Source organism: Homarus americanus, unplaced genomic scaffold (genome assembly GCF_018991925.1).
Source record: "Homarus americanus isolate GMGI-L3 unplaced genomic scaffold, GMGI_Hamer_2.0 scaffold22250, whole genome shotgun sequence".
In the NCBI taxonomy this organism is placed as follows: Eukaryota; Metazoa; Arthropoda; class Malacostraca; order Decapoda; family Nephropidae; genus Homarus; species Homarus americanus.
In genome coordinates this window covers 11,651,074-11,666,244 of record NW_024741189.1, presented here as the reverse complement: position 1 = coordinate 11,666,244, position 15,171 = coordinate 11,651,074, and the positions used below count along the sequence as shown (strand labels likewise).

The following is a 15,171-nucleotide window of genomic DNA, read 5'->3' as shown; positions in this document are numbered from 1 at the left end:
CTCCATTCAAGGTAACATTTATTCCTCTTGGTCTCTCACCTCTGGGGGAATTTTTTTTTTTTCATAGCTCATCTTTATCAAGAAACATTCAAGGTCATTCACAACTATTTGCAAGTATGTACAAGTAACTTTTTTCATGAATCTGCCACCAGAGAAATGCCATCTGCAAACACTAGTTGACTTACCTCATAATTGTTCCGAACATCCCTTTCAGTCAAATCTCCTCCTCCGTCACTCTTACTCTCTCCTCTCTAACTGCTCCACCCATGAAAATATTGAATAACCTTGACATTAAACGTTCCCTTTTTAATTTAGCTTCAATACTTACCACATTGCTTACCTTCTCAGACACTCCTAACTTCACACCCCTTATTTTTCATTTGTATATTTTTCCTTTGCTCTTCACTTTTGATTTTATCAAAGCTACGGCATCTAGTTTCATTTGATTAATCAGCTCGTCATTACTTAAGTCAGTTTTCATTTCATCCTTGTTACGTTCAGACAACATGAATCTTTTTTGCTTGTGTGTTTGTGTAATTTTTCTTTTTAATTAATTAATTAATGCAGTGCTGTGGATTGATATACCAACCCCATGCCCCATGAGCTAATTTTTTCAATGGTGTTACTACTACATCCTGGTACAGTATATATTACCAGTAATTACAAAGCCTTCATCTTTTGCATAACCATTTTTATCCATTGACAACTCAGATCCCACTGTTCTCCCAATCCATGCAGAATATGTCTGCTCTTAGGCTTCCAAATGGCTAACCTAGAAATTTTATTTTCCAATCATGTTTAACCAATGCATTAATAAGCTTACTAACATGCCTTTAATTAAGCAGAATTTACCCATACTTCTTATCATAAGGTCACAACTCATGGATATTTGTACGGCAGTGAATTTTCTACTCTTGATTTACCCAACTCGGCCTTTCAAATGCTTTAAAGAACATCATTGTAGGGAATATACAGTACTTCTTGGGACCCAATTTTTGTGGGTGGTGTTTTGTTTTCTGCTTTTATGACGGTGCTCTTGGCCCTTGGCATTAAGCACAGTATAAAAGAAGACTCGTTTAATTTTAACAGCTTGGTACCTGGAGTATTTGGCAATCAGCAACAGCAGCATTTGGGGATGATAAAAGCCATGCTAACCACCTCACTGGCAGACTCTTCTAACCCTCCTGTACAAGCTCTAGCTGTTAAGGCCACAGCGGCTTTTATTCTCCTTCATGACAACGAGCCAAATATCCAGAAGAATTTTGCTGATCTTCTGCCTCAATTCCTTCAGGTAATTTAGTATATGTTGTTATCTTTTAGGTGTTACTGTTGTAGTTATGACCTAATGTCTGCCATAGCAAGTCTCATTATCCCACAAAGTCTATTGGGGTAAAATAAAGAAATCCCTTGAAAATGTCAGCTGCTATTGATTTATTTGTTAAGCCTTTTCAACAAACTAAAGCCCTTTAAAATGGTCTTGGAAACAGCACACACCACTTCAACCTAGTCGAGTACATGGGTCCTCCATATGCCATCTGTTGTTGACCATAAGCTGTTATTTCAAGGCTTTCTAATCTCAAAGACAAGACTGGTGGTTTTTGAGGGGAAGATAACCTGTTTATTTTTCTAGGCTTTTGGTCTCTGGATCCAGAGGGCTTTTCAAGTAAAGAAAGGTTAATGTGAAGATTGAGAGTACAAGTATTCTGCTCAAAATTGGGCCAAGATTTTCTGTGGTAAAGGTTCAGAATGTGTTGGCTTGTGCTATATTTTTACTTGTAATAGAGGGAATCATCTCCTTGTGGGACACTTTTAAGGTGGTTTTACAGCTAGTGTCAGAACATTCCTGTTCTGTCAAGGTCATGAAGTATACATTACAGGTACTGTACTTGATCAAGAAATTTGAGTGACATTAAAATGTGTTTTCCCTCTGGGATTTACCCCAATGGTAAATCTATTGTGATGTGGGGCTATCATCATGAACTGTATTCGTGTCATAGCTAGGTTTGTGTACAGAAAGTTTCTGTAGGGAAAAGTAAATTCTCTTTAGATATAAATGCCTGGTAATAGCTTGACCTGCAGTTAAATGGTACAGTAATCAAGAATTGTCCCCTAATCATGTTTTTATCAAAGACAAATTTTTCTTGCAGATAATTGCCAATAGCATCCAAGTTGGTGAAGATGATGCTCTCTTAAAGTGCTTGGTAGACTTGGCAGAAAGTTGCCCCAAATTCTTGAGGCCACAAGTGGAAACCATACTTCAACTAGCAATTAAGGTAAAAGTGTGTGTGTGTAATAATAATAATAATAATAATAATAATAATAATAATAATAATTAACGGTTTATTGACAAAGTTCTGCAGCCCGAAGGCTGAAAATATACATTGGACAAAAATGACTTATCACAAACAAAGACATGGGGTAGGTGGGTCATTTAACAAAAGCTTTCTTTACTGAAAGAAGAAGGAACATGAATTGAACACACAAATTATTATAGTTTACAGTTGATGGCCCAGGCCTGGGCTGGTCATTGAGACACCAGGCGGTGTGGTGTTCACGTGGTGTAGTAACTCGTCCTCGGGTGTTGATATGAAGAACCTCACGTGGTTATGGAGACATCAGGTGGTGTGATGTTCATGTGGCGCGGTAACTCTTCCTCGGGTGTTGATATGAAGGACCTTACATGGTCATGGAGACATTGGGTGGTGTGGTGTTCACATGGTGTAGTAACTCGTCCTTGGGTATTTTTGTTTTCACAGATTTTCTACTGATGATTCACCAGCTGTAAGCCCATTGAATTATAATACAAAACATTCTCTCCAACTCTAATCAGTGTTGTTAGTCTACTTCCCACATTTAATTTCCCAGCATTTATATATCTGTACCGCTGTATGATATTACAGGTATTAATGCAACATTTTAGTGATCAATTTGTAATTTTGCAGGCTCTGCCAGATCCAAACGTGGGTGATAGTTGGAAACACCTGCTCTTAGAGACGATTGTAACGCTGGCTGAGACTGCCCCTGCTATGGTACGCAAAGCTGGAGCAAAGTACATGAACACACTCATACCTCAGATGCTCAACATGATGACCGATTTAGAGGATGAAGAAGTAAGTTATGTTATACATATTTTAAAAGTCCAAAGCAAAATTAAATGTGATTATAATCTTTTTGCATTATAATTGCTTCTATAACAGTCCTTTGTTCACATACGGTCGAGCAACTATATTTGCATAATTTCTTATGGTGGAGTGCCAATTTGAGACCTCATTATGTAATTTTTATTCACAGGAGTGGAGTGTAAGCGATGAACAAGCAGAAGAAGACAATGATAGCAATTCTGTGGTTGCTGAGTCCTCTTTGGATCGTCTGGCATGTGGTCTTGGTGGTAAGACAGTATTGCCACATATAAATGCAACTCTGTCTCAGATGCTACAGAGTGATAGCTGGAAATGTCGCCATGCTGCACTTATGGCAATATCAGCTGTTGGGGAGGGATGCCACAAGCAGATGGAGGGCATGTTACCTCAAGTATGTAGTGAATGAACACATGTTCTTCCATTATGCTTTTCTCAAACTTCAGTTGTAAATACTAGGTAAACCTGGGCACTGTGTGCCTAATTCTGGTGAAGGGGATTAGCAACAATTAGAACCTTACTTTTGCCCCAAATATTATATTCTGGTATGAGGAGTTTGAGATTTGCATGATATCTAGCTGTTAGTTAAACCCCATGCAATTAAGAAAATTGGGACAGGGTCTGTTTGCTTATGACAAAAATGCCAACTGAGCCGGTATATTTACAAGTACGGCATCTAGGTAAATAAGTGAAAAGCTTCAGGGTGATGCTTTTTATTGACTCTTATCATAAGCTTTTTCAAGATCCAGCAGTGCCACACAAAATTCTTTCCTTTCAAAAACTTATCTCTCATGTTACTTCAACAGGAAACAGCTTAATATAAATATATATATATATATATATATATATATATATATATATATATATATATATATATATATATATATATATATATATATATATATATATATATATATATATACAGTATTATTACCATTTGTAATTTATTGCTATTTCTAAAAATGTCATCAATGTTACAGATTATGGATGCAGTTATTCGATTTCTTCATGATCCTCATCCTAGAGTCCGTTATGCTGCTTGCAATGCCATTGGTCAGATGGCAACAGACTTTGCACCAATATTCCAGAAAAAGTTCCATGAAATTGTTGTTCCGGGTCTTCTCCATGTCATGGATGATGGTGTGAATCCTAGAGTTCAGGTAAGTAAATTAGTCTGTAACAAAAACCACAGCATTCATAACTAAGTTGTCTGTTTGCTGGATAAAGAGAACAATTTGAGACATTAAAGCAATATCTGGTCTTGATTTTCATCATCTTTCAACATGCTAGTATGAATGTATTACAGTATTACTATGTTGCATCACATTTAGTTGGGGAAAGAATAAGTGTGATTGACCAATCTGTAGGTAATTTAACCCAATAACTGCACCAATTGGAAAATCAAGGGGACCCCACAAATGAAAAAAAAAAAAATATGAAATTAAGAAATTTCAGAAACCATAAAAACCATAAAAAAAATTATACTCATCATGGGTGGCAAGTTATGAGTATGATGTGAGGCAAAGAGTAACTGAAGTGTTGGGCCCTTGTTGTGATGATAACGGCATGGTTGTGGTGGTGTAGCGGTGGAGTTTTTTGTGGTGCAATGTGGGTGAGCAGTCACTGAGGACAGGAGGAGGGTAATGAGGCATAAATCATTCCATGATGATGATTGCAAGTTGATATAAGCTATGCCAGCCTTGTGTCTCATTAGAGTGTCTACCAATCATCTACTTTCCATTCTTCGTAAAGAATGATTTTTGGTGGACTGCTTTAATTTTATGGCACCAGTTTAAGGGTTAATTACTGTATATGGTCATATTTTCTCTATAAACAGGCTCATGCCGGAGCTGCTCTTGTGAATTTCTCTGAGGTGTGCCCAAAGAATATCCTTACTACATACCTCCCAACAATTATTGCTAAGCTGGAGGGCATTCTTGCTGCAAAGTTCAAGGAGGTAAGCCATGGTTTAGTGTTAAATGTTATACAAGTTTAAAATTAATGTTTTGTTTGGGCCCTAGAAGTGCTATCATATTTTGTACTTGCATATATTTTTTACAAGTACTGTATATTAAAAAAAAAATTATTATTACTCATTTCTCTTCTTCAGTTAATGGAGTGTGGAACAAAATTGGTCTTAGAACAAGTTGTGACTACAGTTGCATCAGTGGCTGACACAGCTGAGGAGAAGTTTGTGGAGTATTATGATCGATTCATCCCTTGCCTCATGTACATTATTGAAAATGCCAATTCTACGGACTTGAGACTACTACGAGGAAAAACTATTGAGTGTGTGTCACTTATTGGTCTTGCAGTTGGAGCAGATAAGGTAATAAGTGGTGCAAAGTTGCAGTTTATATACATCATGTTTGTAATGCCAGCACAATACTAATGATTCAGAAGATTTGAAGTTATTACTAGTCATTTGTAATTTGAAAACTAGAATCACTGGATTTACATTTCTTTACCTCTTATTACCATATCATTTTATTTTATTTTGTAGAAACCTTTTGATCTGTCTAGCCATGTGTCGTAAATTATGGCAATTCCTTCAGTTCTTGACAGATGCTGGGAAGATGATGGATCTACTACTAAAAGCCCAGACTAACCAGGAAGAAATGGCTGATGATGATCCACAAGTATCTTACCTTATCTCTGCCTGGGCTCGTATTTGCAAGATTATGGGCAAACGCTTTGAGCCATACCTACCACTTGTTATGGGACCAGTTTTGAAGACTGCCTCTTTGAAACCTGAAGTAAGAATATATATATATATATACAGTGGTCCCTCAGTTAACAAACACAATTCGTTCCAGAAGGTCGTTCGTTAACCGAAATCATTGTTTCAATGGATTTTTGGGTAATTGGTTCCAGCTCACCGAAAATTACATACAAACTAAAAATAAATGCAGTAAATTTCACTGACTTTGAGGTGTGCATGTAGAAGGCTCCTGGTTGATGATGATGATGGGAATTAGAAGGGGTGGAGGAGAAGGGAGAAGAGAAGGCATTGGGGTGGAAGAGAAGTCACTCCATGCTGCCATTTCACCCATAAAATTTTAGTTCGCTTGGTGTAATTCCAGATTGTTTTCTTTAAATAACACTGCACTGCATTATATATTGTCAATATGTAAAATAAAATTCAAAATGACCAATAATTTGACTGGAAACAGAAAAAAGTGTAATTGGTAATTTGGATGTTAATCGATTTGCTGATCGTATTCCGGGGTAATGGTTAGCCAGTGTGGTTGGCGAGTTGTCCGGTCTTCTCGGACTATTCCTTGACACTGTGTTTTAATAGGGGAAAATAGGGGAAATTCCTTTGTGGCAAATTATAAATTTCTTGTCTTTGTTATAGCAGAGTAAATATAAAAAAAAATCTAATTCCTGATGATGAGATGACTTGTATGCAAGACTTGTAATTACTTTTAACTTCCTATATTCTAATTTGTAATGTACTGTACTTTAATTTCTTTGCACAAAAGATCATCACAGGCTTACAAATACCCTGTACTGTACTTTTACTCTATGTTCAGTTTAAGCAGAGGAGGTGTTGTACAGTAGTCACCCATCCCATGTGTGTGCGTGAGGAGGACTCTAGTGTTAAATTGAAACTGGACTTGTAATTTTTTAGAGATAATTTTCTCTCATTTTTTAAGTTGGGGAGCAAAAATCAGATATTAAGGTCAGTAGAACATGTAACATAGTGGCCAGAAGGGGTACTCTCACTCAGTGTGCAATCATTTTTATTTTTCTTAATTGCTTCCTATGTCGACATCATTAAAAAGAAAATAATGACTAAGTTTCATCATATTAGTATTTCTACTAATATTTTATTTTACTACTACAGGTTGCTCTGTTAGACAATGAAGATATGAATGCAGTTGATGGTGACGATGACTGGCAGTTTGTGTCTATTGGGGAGCAGCAGAACTTTGGTATTCGCACAGCTGGACTTGAGGAAAAAGCCACTGCTTGCCAGATGTTAGTATGTTATGCAAGAGAACTAAAGGAAGGCTTTGCCGACTACACAGAACAAGTAAGAAAAATCTGTGATATTGTTAATTTACAGCTCCTCCCCGACTTACAACGGGGTTAGGGACCTAAACCCAGGTCGTAAGTCAAAAATGCTTAAATAATACATAGAAAATCTAAAATGGGTGTCTCTTTCTTCACAGCACCACAAAACTCTCACTTTTAAGCTTGCCAGCCATTTTAAAGTGAATTACAAACGAAAATTTTGTCAATACATAGCGCAATCACTGACGTCGGGACTCGAAAATACGTAATTTGACAAAATTTTGGTACGACTGAGGCAGGTCGTAAGTCGGGGAGGAGCTGTATATTTAATGATGGAAATTTGATTTAGAAGGGGATATTTTAAAGTTTCTCTTGGTTTAAGTAACTTTTAATAATTTTAAGATGTAATCACACAGAGAAAAGGGTGATTCACCATTTTGTAAGACTAAATTTTATTTTATTTTTTTCTATTATTAGTATTTATGCTGTCGAGTTAATTTTGTTACAATCTTCTCAGGTTGTGAAACTAATGGTTCCAATGCTCAAATTCTACTTCCACGATGGAGTAAGGACAGCAGCAGCAGAGTCTCTTCCATTCCTCTTAGAATGTGCAAAGATTAAGGGACCACAGTACTTGGCTGAAATGTGGCAGTATATGTGCCCAGAGCTACTAAAGGCAATAGAGACAGAGCCTGAAAGTGAGGTTTTGTCAGAACACATGTATGCCATGGCTAAGTGCATAGAAGTCCTTGGAATGGGTTGTCTTACAAATGACCAAATTAATGAACTGATTAGAATAATTGATAAATCTCTTAAGGAACATTTTGAACGAGCTGTCAAAAGACAAGAACAGCGTAAGGATGAAGATTATGATGAGGTATGTAACATTTTATTTTTGGCATGTTATTAGGTGATGTTACTTACTGATTACTGTTTTGTTTGGATATGTACAACACTAAAATAGAATTTAAAAAAAAATATTTAGAAATTGCAGTACAGTATGTCATATTGTTGTAGGATGTTGGTCATTCAGTCATTTATTTGTTTCAATGTGTATGCTTTAAAACTGAAACATTGCTTATTTAGTTGGAAGTATTTTGTAATTTTTAAGAGGGGGTGTTATCTCCCCATGGCCTTGTAGAGAATTCATAACTTTTAGTTGAGGATTGTAGTGCATTTACTTAGCTAAGGTAAATAATTTTTTGGGCTAGACCGAGAAAAGATGTCATAAAGGGCTGACTAAAAGTGAAATGGATTGATTTCTGAAAAGCAGAAGTGTATATAATTACTGTAGAGCATAGGGTCTTGTGTTTTGTGAGGATATTATAGCAATAAAGTAATGGATGACCACAATGGAAGAAAAAGAGGTATTTTTTCTTGATTCTGGAATGCCCCCCCCTTTCATTTAATCTTAAAATCACTTGCTTTCAGATCATAATCATAAAATTTTAAAAATTACATTTACTATGCAAATGAGACAATTTTAGAGAGTAGTAATTCATAAGTAATATTTCATTGAGTATTAATGCAGAAATATTTTTTATTTGCAGGTTGTAGAAGAACAGCTTTTAGATGAAGATGATGAAGATGTGTACGTTTTAAGTAAAGTTGCTGATATCACTCATGCGCTTTTTGCAGCTTATGGTCAGCATTTCTTCCCATTCTTTGATGCTCTTCTTCCACACTTCGTGAAACTTTTAGGGGATGACAGACCTTGGCCAGACCACCAGTGGGGACTCTGTATTTTTGATGATGTGATAGAATACGGAGGTCCAGCCTGTGACAAATACACCGATCACTTTTTACAGGTAAGTTGTCTTGAATTATTGTCTCAGTTTTTCCAATCAGTTGGGGTTGCTAATTGGTGATCAAAATCTATTGAACTAGATTACAAAATTATATCAAAATACAGTAATATCTCCGTTAGCCAGAATCCCTCAAACCTGGAACTCTCCAATAGCCAGAAATGAAATTTGCTTGGAATTTTTCTGGGAAAGTTTTCTCAATTCTGGGTTTGGGATCAAAATCCGAGGTTGAAAATTCCGAGAAAAAATCTGGAAATCTTAACACTTATTTCTGGGTCTGGGAATAAATTTTCAGGGCCATTTATATTCATGCCTTGCTTCGCTATAGTAACAAAGACCAGCTGGGATGCCAATTCCCTAACAACGCTCCCCACCCCCTGCAATCGGTACTTTCCCGCTCGCTCAGCTATGTCATGTGCAAAGAAATGTGTATTCCCTATATGTGTTTGCCCTTAGGACAATTATTTCTTTTACTTTTTTCACAATATGTATGTAGGATGGTGTGTGCATGTAACTGAGTAAAAATAAATGAAAAAGGTTACATAGCATGGTGGTTACTTTTGAGTCTAATCTGGCTACAATGCCATGATTAAGCACTACTGTATTATATCAGTAAACACTATAAATAGCCTTAAATCCAGTGAAATATGGCAGGGAGGAGAGTTACAAGAGCAGACAACTCAACTAGCGTCACTCGCCTCATTCACTCCCCATACTCGCACCTGTTGCCAGGTGTAGGATTGAAATGCATATGGGAGAAGTACATATCTTGTAAGCTAATTTGAAAAAGGTGATGGGCACAGTGATAACAAATTATATAAACCAGGCATTTACCTACGATGGAATAATGAGAAACATTGTATCATTACTAGAGTGAATGAAATAATGTTCCCACAAACAACAATTGACAACTCTTGGTTTCCCGCTTCGGGCGCCTGTGTCCCGCACGCTGTCATCTTAGTTAAACGGGCCTAAGATGATCTTTGCTCAATTTTGGGAATGCTTCTTCACCCCTGGAACCCCCACATTTTGTCTGAATCTTCAAGGGTTCACTGTACTTGAAAATACAGTGTAATCTTGAAGACATGCATATGTAGTCATGTCTTATTTGAGGGACATCTCAAGCTGTCTGCTGGACTCAATAAACTTTCAGACAGACAAGAATATTGTAAGCTAGTGCATCAAAAGAGAAATATGTATTGTCCATGATTTAAGTGCATGCAGTTTTTAAGTGGAATGACATTGAATTAAACATAGAAATACACTTGAACAACAGAAGGTTGTTTGCACTGTAGTATATAAATACCTGTACCTTTAGTGCCACTCATTTAATCAATTTCCTCTACTGTAGATACAGTTGTTAAATAATAAGAATTATTTTCAAATATGATGGATACATAGTTGAATATTTTTTATTTCAGGCTTTACTAAAGTTTGTAACGGATAAGCAGGGCGAGGTCCGACAAGCAGCTGCATATGGTTGTGGTGTATTGGGTCAGTTTGCTGGTCCAGCATTTGCACCTGTGTGTGCTCAGGCTATTCCTCTCTTGGTGCAAGTTATACAGAGCCCAGATGCACGCAATGAAGTCAATCTCAATCCCACAGAGAATGCTATTGCTGCCGTAACTAAAGTTCTTAAGTATAATCCGTCGGCAATAAATATTGATGAGGTGAGTTTTCGCCTTGTATACTGTATGTACAGCCTCACCACTAAGCTCATGCTAATAAACTCTCAATCACACTGAGCACTATATTGTATAAATTACTACAGTGTTTTTGTACACTACAGACCCATCAGAAAAGATGTGAAGATATTTAGATTTGAATCTGTACAGTATTAGGCAGTCCAACAATTATACAGTATATATATCATAGAATCTCGGACGTGTATGTAGAGCTTCAGCATTGCACTTTTGTAGGTTAACGACATTGCATTTTAGTATTACTTTATTCATTATATATAAACCAGAAAATCACCAGCATAATCTTATGAAATACAAAATGAGCAGGCATCTGGTAATTTAATACATATTTCCTCAGGTGATTCCAGTATGGATGTCATGGCTCCCTGTTTGGGAAGACACTGATGAAGCACCACATGTTTATGGGTATTTGTGTGACTTGATTGATGGCAACCACCCACTTGTCCTTGGACCAAACAATGCGAACCTGCCACGGCTCATGGCTATATTCTCCGAGGTACGTCTTTTATTTTGTATCTTTTTCCTGTGACTTTGTACTCTTTCACCTTCCTGTAATGGTCAGGTTTTTCATGGGAGAAATAAGGCATTTGATAGTCAGTTAATATGAGATGAAAATTTTCATGTTCACTGTACTATAAAATATTTGCTATATCAGTCATTTGGTGGTTGGATAAAATGAGTATCTTTAGAATATTCATGGCCTCCTAAATGTCTGTGATAGAAATTGGGTTAATACTGTTTGGTTCATATCTCTAATATTTTTAATTTCCTTACTCACAGGCATTCAAGAGAGAGGCAGTAGAGAAGGAAGCGGAAGTAACCAAACGAATGCTCAACATCGTACGGCAGTTACAAGCCAACCCAGACATGTTCCAGGCATGCATTAATCAGTTAACACAAGAGCAGCAAGTTGCACTTCACCAATACCTTACCACGTAGTTCATTATTCATTGTCTTGTAGGCCTTCAATTGTTTAGCTTGTTTCAGTTACAATGAAAGCATGTTATCAATTTGCTACAATTAGAATTGAAATGTTGATAGTGTACCTTTGCTAATGTATCCAGAGCACGATGTATCTTCACAGAATCACCTATTGCATCATTTTTCTATTATCACTATTCACTCATGAGGTTCCCTTCAGTGCCCACCGGCATTAAAGGAAGGCTTAAGGACAGTACGAAGGCTTTAGAGAAGTTTACTGCATTACACATCCTTGCTGATGTTGAAGTTTATAAAATTATACAAGACAACCCTTGGTAGAAATCATATATTCCTGTGGCATAAAGGACAGGGTAAAGTTTCCCCAAGTGGAATTACTAAGCTACTGTACAGTGTGATTCTAAAGCAAGAAATGTTATTTAACTTATTGTTAATTAAATTGTTTGATAGAAATTCATATTTAATAGTATATTAAGTAAATTTTTAAATATTACACAAAATTTCATGTGCAGTTTCCTATGTTCATCAGAGGCATTTAGAATAGTTCATAATAATGAGTTTGCTCTGATATTTTAATATCATACACTGCGTGTATAGTAAAATATATATTTATAAGTAGTGAATTTTTCCTACTGATTCCATTTTTTGATTGGAGGATTGTTTAGGGAATGGATAGTAAATTTTTTTGTCCACTTGATCATAAGAAGAGCGGGGATATTCATGGACTCAGGGTTTGGGAACTAAGCTACCCAGAGACATTTTTAATGGATCATATAATACATGGATATGGATGTTCATTAATTTTGATGTCATATGATCTGAATGGTGAACATAGTCTATTTATTTGTTTTGGATCATTCCAAATTGTGTAAGTAGCTAAACGGGTGAATATGGTGGTCCAGTGTGTGCTAAGTGCACGCTCATCCCTAATTACTATCTCTGTGGGACACGTTCACAGCATGTGCACTGTGTTGTAGTCCCTCTCCAAACATGCTCGCTTACCCTTGTTAGTAAATGGCTGGTTTGGGATATGATATTCATTGTGTGCATTTTTTATTTATATTTGTTATCGCTGTTTTCTGTGGAAAACTAATATAATCCAGTGATATTTAATGTAGTGATGTCCATTACCATTACTAATCTGTTTTACAAGATATTGTCTTTTACAGATTTGTAAGGGTTAACATTCTCATATTGGAATATATTTTTTTGTTGAAATTGGATTAACAGGGGTAAACATTGTAACTTACCCCTTACTCTTGTCTGGCAATGTACTCTGGATAAAAACACTTCTTGTGGGTGCTCTGCCTTTCGTACATTTTTTCATATATTGCTTGATAATGTCTGTCAGAGAGATGGAGTTCTAGTATGATGGTTAGTGTTTTGGCTTGCTTTGAGTGTTTGGTTGCAAATTATGATATTGTATTTGACGAAAACTTTAATTGTCGCAATTGCATTTGATTGGCAGACCAGTGTAGATAGAAATTGTGATTGTTGACAGTGGCTAATATGTAGATTTTTTATGATTATTGTCTTTTACTTTCTTTTTTCTTTTACACAAATCTAATGGTGAACATAATTTTCATCCTCAAAAGACAGTTTTTATGCCCTCATTTATTTTTTAAGTTTGAATCTTAGCAGCCATGTTTTGGAAGCAGAGCACCTTTAACACATCAGTATAAGTACCAAAGAAAAGCTTGCGGAATCCCATAGTTTGGTGTCTTCAACATTATCCCAAATTCTGGAACCCCTTCAGCTTACTTCTTACCAAACTTTCATGCTCATGTTTCTAGTTTCTGATTACTCTAATGAAACTTTTGGGTACTTTTGTGTGTTCAAGAATTCATTTTTAATGCAAATGAATCTTAATTATTGGAGAATGCAAAAAGCCTTGGTTTGTCTACTTGATCTCCATAATATCTACTCATTAATTTCACCATCATCAATCAGATTTGAGGTTTCAATTTACCTCCTCTTTTTTCTGCTCTATGAGTGGAGAATTTTCTTGCCTTATAGAAAGTTACGAAGTTGTTTGGCTTCAAGGGCCACTTAATCGTAAGAAATATTGCTGAAGTAGTGGTGTGGAATTTGGTGGTTCATACCTCTGCATGTCACACTGTCTCAGGTCCCAACTTCTGATGCTGCTCTTCCCTGGTCATGTGCTGTGGGCCTATTTTTATACATATCTAGCCAGCTCACATCTAGGGTTTTTTAGAGGCTTGAGAAGTGGGGATTCACACAATCGCTCGTTTCATTACAGTTTATGTACCTCAGAATAGTAATTTGGGGCCCTTTTCATTTGCATTGTACATAAATCTTGGGTTGTCTGGCTCCTTTGTTGTTCTGTGAGCTCATGCATACCCTTTCCAATTTTTTTTTCTTTTTTGTATACCAGGGTATTTTGGCATTCACACGTCTCCTAGCCTGATTCCTTCCAGTCAGCCCTCAGCAGCTAGTATTATTTTAACTTATGAGTGGTCTATGAAGATCCTGCCAGGCATTAATTTCCAGTAGTTAAGTTAAAGATCTGCATATTTTAATCCAAAACATGTATATATATTTATAGAATATTAAATCCCTTTAAATATAATTTAGTATTTCCATTAGTTGAGAGAAAAGGGTGTAATTATGTTGAACACGTCGATGAAATTGGTACTATGTTCGGTGATATCAGAATCTTATGCTCACAGGCTTACAGATCTATGCATGAGTGGCTGGCTTTAATAAAGGGTTATGTAGACCATTTGTTGATTATGAAAGGATATTTGAAACTTGAAGAATTATAGAATACACTTATTGGCTGTCTTGAGTAAGCTGTGATAATTTCCAAACACACTTTCTAAACAAGACGTCCATTAAGGTATATGTAATATTTGAAACCATTATTATCTAATCTGAACTTAGTAATTTTTCAGAACATGAGCTTTTTACTAAATTTGTTAAAGAGGCCTATTGTACATAAACTTCCACTCAGTATCAATAAATTGTATCATCTGCAAATTTTGTTTTTATGTTCTTAATATATTTTATTGTACTGGTTACCATCTAATGTTCAAAGTTTTTACAACCTCTGAATTTCACCCCTGAAAATACAAAGGCTATACTGTATAGTATAGTAACGTGTGTCAACATGCATTGTGTACTTTTTTATTATATAATATATATAATACACACATGGGGCTGATGAAAAAGTTTAGTAAATGATGGAATTACACAGCCTTTATATTTTATTGAACAAACAATACTGTATACCGGTATTAAGTAATTACTTCTTATTGTACTGGTTATAATCTCAATATTAAATTTCTCTATTTACTCAGGATTTCACCCCTGATAATACAAAGGCTATAGTACTACTGTACTAATGTTTGTTGACATTCATTGTGTACATGGATCTATAGTGTGTGTGTGGCTAACCCATGCAAATGTGGAAAATGGCTGTAAAATGTCATTGATAATGTCGATACCACAAAACATTTAAATCCACACCATGACTGACTTAAAAATTGTAGATAAGCTGCCTTACAGTGGGTGTCCCACCTAATCACAGGGTACTGTTTTTAACAT

At 36.0% G+C, this 15,171-nt stretch overlaps 1 protein-coding gene across 1 annotated transcript in view; it reads left to right on the top strand.

Moving 5' to 3' along the window:
* Positions 1–14,604, top strand: part of LOC121875736 (importin-5-like) — a 43,395-nt gene extending 28,791 nt beyond the window's left edge. The window contains exons 4-17 of the mRNA XM_042380400.1: positions 1,090–1,291; positions 2,148–2,273; positions 2,943–3,110; positions 3,292–3,531; positions 4,118–4,297; positions 4,975–5,094; positions 5,248–5,466; positions 5,693–5,893; positions 6,988–7,176; positions 7,675–8,034; positions 8,708–8,965; positions 10,384–10,632; positions 11,003–11,161; positions 11,446–14,604. Of these exons, the coding sequence (XP_042236334.1) occupies positions 1,090–1,291; positions 2,148–2,273; positions 2,943–3,110; positions 3,292–3,531; positions 4,118–4,297; positions 4,975–5,094; positions 5,248–5,466; positions 5,693–5,893; positions 6,988–7,176; positions 7,675–8,034; positions 8,708–8,965; positions 10,384–10,632; positions 11,003–11,161; positions 11,446–11,604 (2,830 nt within the window). The 3' untranslated portion in view covers positions 11,605–14,604. The remainder of the gene's footprint in view (positions 1–1,089; positions 1,292–2,147; positions 2,274–2,942; positions 3,111–3,291; positions 3,532–4,117; positions 4,298–4,974; positions 5,095–5,247; positions 5,467–5,692; positions 5,894–6,987; positions 7,177–7,674; positions 8,035–8,707; positions 8,966–10,383; positions 10,633–11,002; positions 11,162–11,445) is intronic.
* The last annotated feature ends 567 nt before the right edge of the window (positions 14,605–15,171 follow it).